This window comes from Sapajus apella, unplaced genomic scaffold, assembly GCF_009761245.1.
Source record: "Sapajus apella isolate SASKATOON/1434 unplaced genomic scaffold, GSC_monkey_1.0 scaffold202, whole genome shotgun sequence".
NCBI lineage: Eukaryota > Metazoa > Chordata > Mammalia > Primates > Cebidae > Sapajus > Sapajus apella.
In genome coordinates, this window is record NW_022437142.1 from 912,570 (window position 1) to 920,529 (window position 7,960).

A 7,960-nucleotide genomic window follows, 5' to 3' on the forward strand; every position below is an offset into this window, starting at 1 on the left:
CTATTTTAATATTTAAAAGGCATTTTATATTTTAAGCTAATGTATAGCCATTCTGTTTTTCCTGTGGTTCCTGATTGCATATCTTTTCCCATCTTCTTGCTTTCAACCTTGTTGTATCTTTGAATCAAGTAGGTTTTCTGTAGAATGCATATGAATGGATCATGTTTTTACCCACTCTGACAGTCTCTGCCTTTTGATTGAATTGTTTTATGCACTCACACTTAATGTTATGATTGATATCATTAGATTTATGTCTGCCATTTTACTTTTTGTTTTCTGTGTGTTCCGTGTCCTTTTGTTCCTTTATTTTCCTTTACCACTTCCTTTTCCATTAGGTGGATATTTTCTCATGTTGCATTTTAATAATTTTTTCACTCTATTTTTGCAGGTATATTTTAGTGGTTGCTCTATAGTCTACCTCATACATCTTATCAGAATCAGCTTCAGATTTATAACAACTTAAGCCCAGTGATATATAGAAAAATGATTTCTATAGAATTCTATTATTTTCTTTTTGTGGTATTATTGTTACAGATATAACATCTATTAATCCTGATAATCCATGGTTATAATTTATCTGCCTTCTGTAGCAATTTTCTTAGTAATTCAACTTTGCCTCCATCCAGTTCCTTTATGCTGTAATTGACAAACATATTATACATATATTTCTATATGCTATAGCCTCAACAATATATCATATACATATTTTATATAATTGGTGTTTAAGTTATAAGAAAACACAAGAAAATATGCATTTATATTGTCATATTTAATAGATATATGTAAAATATTACATGGAGATTATATCAATATATGTAATTTTTTACATATTTACACACATCTATACCGTCACATTTTCATTCTTTTCCACCGTTCTTTGCTTTTTGTGTGTGTGGATTCAAGTTATCATCTGAGGTAACTTACTTTCAACCTAAAGAAATTTCTTTAGTAGTTTTTGTAAGATAGGTCTGCTAGCAAAAAATTCTCTTTGTTTTTGTTTACCTGAGATAATCTTGATTTGGCCTTCATTTTTTTAAAGATACTTTTGCTGAATATTAGACTTTTATTTGAAGGGTTTTTTCTTCAACCATTTTGAATATTATCCAACTGTCTTAGAGCCTCCTTAGTCTCTGTTGAGAAGTCTGTTGTTCCTATTATTAGACTTCCCTTGTAAGTAAAAAATCTTTATTTGCTGATTTCAAGATTTTCTCCTTGTCTTTGCCTTTTGGTCTTTTTACTGTTTGTATTTATTCTGCTTAAAGTTTGTTGAGTTTCTTATATGTAGGTTAATTTCTTAAAGAAATTTGCCAAGTTTTCAGCCATTCTTTGAAAAATTTTTTTCCTGATTTTTCTCTCTTCTCTCCTTCAGCACTTCCACTCCGTGTGTGCTGGTATGCTTGACGGTGCTCCACATTTTTCTGAGTCTCTGTTCATTTTTCTTCATTCTTTCTCTTCCTCTCTTTTTCAACTTACATAATTGATATCAATTCAAGCTTGCTATTCTTTTTTTCTGCTAGTTTAAAACTACTATTCAGCCCCACTAATAAAATGTTCATTTCGGTTATTGTACATTTTGACTGTAGGGTTTCTATTTAGCTCTTTTTTATATGTTCTATCTTTTTATTGATATTCTCCATTTGACATGACATTGTCACTATACCTTCCTTTACTCCTTTAATCATGCTCTCTCTTAGTTTTGTGAAAGTATTTTTAATGGTTACTTTGAGATCTTTTCAATGAAAGCTGACAGGTAGTTTCTCATAGCTAGTTTCCCTTGCCTGATTTTCCTCACATGTGGATCATACTTTGTTTCTTTTCATGGTTCACAAATGTTGTTGGAATATGGACATTTTAGGTAATTTCTTGTAACAACTCCGGGTACTAGTCTTCCCTAATGCGGCTGGCTATTGTTATCTACTTGTTTGTTTAGTTCCCACAGTCACAGGGAACTGTCAGTAGTATTGGGAAGAGATCTTACTCTCTTTCCCTGACCACATCCAGCTGTTTTACATATGCTACATATTTTTAAATATTTTACATATATGTATATTTCTTTATTTTTTTATTTTTTAAACATTTTATTCCATACACATTAAGCTTTTGAAGAAAAAAGGCACACAATAGTATTTTAATCTTTAGTATGTGTTAAATGTGTTTGATACAAAATATTGATCAAACTAGTCCTCCAAAAATAATTATGCCGTTATCTCAATGTGCAATTTCTTGAATAATGAAGACTTTACCTGCTAATATAGAATGCAACCATATTAACTGATTAAGTTCCACCTGTTTTTGTGTCTGTGAGGTTTCTACTGATGTGTTCATTCCAACATTACTATCGTATTGCTTTAGAATTCTTAGTGTTTGATAGAGCAAGCATCGCCTTGTTACTCTTTCATTCAACATTTTTTCCTGGCTTATCTACATACTTATTTTTGGGTGAAATTTGGAACAGTTTTATTTCTTTAAAACCCTGTTATAATTTTGATATCCAGTAGATTAAACTTTCAATTAATTCAAAAGAACATATAGCTTTGCAACATTTGTCTTCATATTGGAAACCTTGATATGTTTATCAATTTATTTTTCACTTTGTGCCTCACTGGAGAATTTGAAATTTTTTTCCGATTCTTGTTAACATCTCAGTGCCATGATTTATTTGTTGACAGGGGGGAAGAGATTGTTTTGCATTGTATTTGGACATTTTTCCTGATTATTGTTAAATATAACAACAAGGGCAACATTTCTGAGTGCTAATTGTATGCCAGCTTCTTGTGTTAGGCACTTTATTACTTAATTTTGCCCCACCCCACAACTGATGTTTCACATGAAGAAACTGAGTCTTAAACAACTCTGGTACTCCACCTGAGGTTTCACAGCGAGTAATGGCAGTGCTTACTATCTTACTAGCTGTGAAAGGCTTGATTTCAAGTACTCTGAACTCTCTTTATTTCTAATAGTCTTTCAATTGATAGTCCTACATTTTCCAGATAGATCATCATATCCACAAATTGTTCGTACTCCTTTCAAATATTTTTATTTTCTCCCTTTTATTTTGAACTGCTTCTTATACTGCATATATCTGTACTAAATATTATTTTAAAACATATACATAAGATAACATACTAATCACTAAACACTTCAAGAGTAGTATGACATAATTGAAAATAAGAATTACACATTACTCCTTTAACATTGAGTATACCAGCTTTGAAGTTACAGAAATAATTACATCGCATAAAAACTTTTTTTTACTTTCTTATTTTCAAAAATTATAAAATTGGGTGTAAGATAGTTTTTCTTAATTCTAAGAAAATGTTGATTTTGCTTATCTTCATGTTTTTATTCAATTAAGGACATTTGGTAAATATTTGTTGGTGTGAATGCTGCAGAGAGTTGGGGAAATGGATGGAGGTAACCAGAGTAAAGGTTCAGATTTCCTACTCCTGGGGATGTCGGAGAGTCCTGAGCAGCAGCGGATCCTGCTTTGGATGTTCCTGTCCATGTACCTGGTCACGGTGGTGGGAAATGTGCTCATCATCCTGGCCATCAGCTCTGATTCCCGCCTGCACACGCCTATGTACTTCTTCCTGGCCAACCTCTCCTTCACTGACCTCTTCTTTGTCACCAACACAATCCCCAAGATGCTGGTGAACCTCCAGTCCCAGAACAAAGCCATCTCCTATGCAGGGTGTCTGACGCAGCTCTACTTCCTGGTCTCCTTGGTGGCCCTGGACAACCTCATCCTGGCTGTGATGGCATATGATCGCTATGTGGCCATCTGCTGCCCCCTCCACTACACCACAGCCATGAGCCCTAAGCTCTGTATCTTACTCCTTTCCTTGTGTTGGGTCCTATCTGTTCTCTATGGCCTAATACATACCCTCCTCATGACCAGAGTGACGTTCTGTGGGTCACGAAAAATCCACTACATCTTCTGTGAGATGTATGTATTGCTGAGGCTGGCATGTTCCAATATCCACGTCAACCACACAGTACTGATTGCCACGGGCTGCTTTATCTTCCTCATTCCCTTTGGATTCATGATCATTTCCCATGTGTTGATTGTCAGAGCCATCCTCAGAATACCCTCAGTCTCTAAGAAATACAAAGCCTTCTCCACCTGTGCCTCCCATTTGGGTGTGGTCTCCCTCTTCTATGGGACACTTTGTATGGTATACCTAAAGCCCCTCCATACCTACTCTGTGAAGGACTCAGTAGCCACAGTGATGTATGCTGTGGTGACCCCTATGATGAACCCTTTCATCTACAGCCTGAGGAACAAGGACATGCATGGGGCTCTGGGAAGACTCCTAGATAATCACTTTCAGAGGCTTACATGAAGGCAATTTGGAAAGACAGCTTTAAAGTGGAGACTGGGAATATCCTTCACGCTATGTAAGAGATTGCCCTATGTGTTATACAACAGCGACTGGGATATAGCTCCAGCTCAGAGAGAGTATATATACATGTGGTGATAAAAAAGACTTATTTGTAACCTGGTGTCCTCCAGGTCTCATCAGCCTTGGCTATAAGTAAGGTCACACTAACACCAATATTAGAATGTTGCAGGGTCAAATTATTCAATGTACTTGACCGTAGGACTACATTCTTGGTCTTATCTGACTATAACCAGATAAAACCTAGAGACGTCTGTCATCTAGCACACATCCAAAGTAAAGAAAGTAAATAGTAGCGGATAAGAAAGTTAGTCACTTGGCTGTGGTGATTTAAAAGAGATTGCAATCATATATATTTGAATCAGCTGAGCCAGTACTTTACATAGACTTTGACGGGGGTGGAGGGTGGGCAGGGAGGAGTTCAATTCATTTGACATTCATACAGTCAATCAACTCATTCTATTTATAATGAATGTCTACAGAGGCCTCAAACTGGGTTACAAACATGAGGTTATAATCTACTGGGGGAAGTACATAAATTTACATTAAACATAAATGGACATAACTCATCAATTAAAAGGCAATGTTTAACATACTGATTAAAAAATAATATACATAGATATTTAAAGAGACATCCTGAAAGCACAGGAATATACAACACCTGAAATTAAAAAGAGGAACAGACATATTTGGAAAATACTAAATATTTTAAGTGAAATATTGCTGCAATGACATCAGGTAAAAGGGACTTCAAAACAGAGGTGAAAGGAGTGATGTCAACAAGATGGTGGAACAGACAGTTACATTTCTCATCCGCCAACATACAGACTAATTTATCAACCATCCACATATGAAAATACCTTTGTGAGAGGTCCAGAATCCAAATGAAAGTTTACAGCACCCTGGGAGTGCCCAGAAGTTAAAAACAACAACAACAACAACAAAACACTGTATTGGACATTGTAGAAAAAAACTCTTATGTTACCTGAATCACCCTTCACCCAAGCCAGCAGAGAACAGCACAAAGAGAGATCCCCTCATCTCATGTGTTCTTCCATAAGTAAAAAAGAAAATAAAACATATATACAATTTCTCCAGCCTTTCAGGATGCTAACCAAGAGGACCACTTCTATCATGCCTCACTAAGATTATGGAAGGAATCAACATGGGCAGAACGCTCTGAGTAGCTAAGAACAAAAACAAAAAAATAAGAAAATGGTTGGGAGCTCTTAATAGTCAGTGTGTGTATTTCAACATCTGGAACCTGGCACCCTACAGTGGGCCTGTGCATGCTGCCCAGAAGCTGGCCCAACCACCCACATTCCCAGGCACCAGGCCTGCCTACCCATAGACCCTGCCAACTGGCTAGCCCAGAATATCTGGCTAAGATGACTGGTGAAGAACATTTTCTATCAAATTGGACTTTACCTATCAAAACCAGCCTGTAAAGACTCAAAGAGATGAAGGCTTCTTCAAATGTGCAAATACAAATGTGAAGCTACAGGAAGCACAAGGAATCAGGGAAACATAACAACATCAAAGGAACAAAACAAAGGTTCAGTAACCATCAAAGAAATGGAGGACTATGAACTGCCTGACAAAGAATTCAAGTAATCATTTGAATGATTACTTGACAAAAACACAGGTGACCTACACAAAAACACAGGTAAACTACTAAACAAAATCAGGAAATCAATACATAAATAAAATGTAAATTTTGATGGCGGATGAGAGTGAGACAGCAGTGAAGCTGCCGGCACCTCCACTGCTGCAGATGATTGAAGGGAACAGGAATGGCCATGAGCGCTGCAGCAATTGTGAGAATGAGGAGGACAACAGCTACAACCAGGGTGGTTTGAGTCCAACCAATGACACTGGAGCCAAAAAGAAGAAAGAAACAAAAAGGCAGTGAGATAGATTCAACCCAGAATCAGCATGTGAAGACGAACTCTTTGCCAGCAGAGAGGATCCAGGAAATACTGGCTATTGAGCTGTTCTCAGTGGGTCAGGGACCTGCCATAACCACAGCTAAGGCTAGCAAGTGAAGCTACCAGTTCTGGGAATATGCAGTCCGTCCCCAAGCTGGGCAGAGTGGTGAACACCCATGGCCCCTTGGAGCCTGACAAGGACAGCATCCACTAGAAACCCTACACCCTGTCCCAGGGCTTCACCTGGGATGCCTTGGACCTGGGTGACCATGGTGTACTGAAAAAAACTATACACCCTCCTGAATGAGAACTATGTGGAAGATGATGACAGCATGTTTCAATTTTATTATTCCCTGGAGTTTCTTTTGTGGGCTCTCCAGCCACCTGGCTGGCTCCCCCAGTGGCACTGTGGGGTTTGAGTGTTCTCAAGTTGGAAATTGGTTGGGTTCATGAGCACCATACCAGCAAACATCCATATCTATGACACAGAGAAGATAGTGAAGATCAACTTCCTGTGTGTCCACAAAAAGCTGTGTCCCAGGCTCCAGTCCTGATCCCAGAGATCACCAGGCAGGTTCACCTGGAGAGCATCTTCCAAGCTGTTTACACTGCTGGGGTGGTACTACCAAAGCCTGTTGGCACCTGCAGGTATTGGCATCCATCTCTAAACCCAAGGAAGCTGATTGACGTGAAGTTCTCCCACCTGAGCAGAAATATGACCATGCAGCACATCATGAAGCTCTACCAACTGCCAGACTCCCAAGACAGCTGGGCTGCAACCAATGGAAAAAAAAAAGGACATTCCAGTAGTGCACCAGCTCTTCACCAGGTACATGAAGCAGTTTCACCTCATGCCAGTCATGAGCCAGGAGGAGGTGGAGCACTCGTTCTATCCCCGGAATATCATCGACACTTTCATGGTGGAGAATGGTAACAGAGAAGTGATGGATTTCCTGAGCTTTTATATGCTGCCCTCCACCATCATGAACCATCCAACCCACAAGAGTTTCAAAGCTACTTATTCTCTCTACAAGGTTCACACCCAGACTCCTCTTCTAGGCCTCAGGAAGGATGCCCTTGTCCTTCCCAAAATGAAAGGACTTGATGTGTTCAGTGCACTGGATCTCACAGAGAACAAAACCTTCCTGGAGAAGCTCAAGTTTGGCATAGGGCATGCCAACCTGCAGTATTACCTCCACACTTGGAAATGCCCCAGCGTGGGGGCAGAGAAGGTTAGGCTGGTGCTACAACAATGAGTCACTAGTGACATTCTGGATAAAGCTACTGAAAAGTTGAACCAGGAAATGGAACACCACCACTGTTGGTCCAATTTTCACACAGGTGAGAATCCCTGGCAAAGGGAGCAGAACTGAACCAGCTTTACCAAACCATCAGCAAACTTGACAATTGTATTGCAATGGCATGGGTTTCATGATGTCATCTCTGGTCGTGTCTTTTGTTTTTCCAGTTAATCACAGCCTCATGCAGCCATGATCAAGGGAATGCAACTGTTGAAAACTAGCTCATGATTGGTGTATTATAGAGTTAACAGGTGAATAATTAAAGTGTGTGTGTGTGTGTGTATACTTTTAAAAAGAATAGAGCAGAAATAAATGAAACAGAAGATAATAC

The 7,960-nt window shown here is 38.5% G+C and overlaps 1 protein-coding gene and 1 pseudogene across 1 annotated transcript; both read left to right on the forward strand.

The window, feature by feature from the left end:
- Window positions 1-3,356: 3,356 nt before the first annotated feature.
- Window positions 3,357-4,343, forward strand: LOC116544004 (olfactory receptor 1D2). Its single transcript, XM_032270080.1, has one exon. It carries the CDS (start codon window positions 3,384-3,386, stop codon window positions 4,341-4,343), a length of 960 nt encoding a protein of 319 aa, XP_032125971.1. The 5' UTR covers window positions 3,357-3,383.
- Window positions 4,344-6,120: 1,777 nt separating this feature from the next.
- LOC116544002 lies at window positions 6,121-7,712 on the forward strand (annotated as a pseudogene).
- The last annotated feature ends 248 nt before the right edge of the window (window positions 7,713-7,960 follow it).

Excerpts from the sequence above, each read along its gene's own strand:
- LOC116544004 (XM_032270080.1), top strand. The coding sequence starts at position 3,384 with ATGCTGCAGAGAGTTGGGGAAATGGATGGAGGTAACCAGAGTAAAGGT.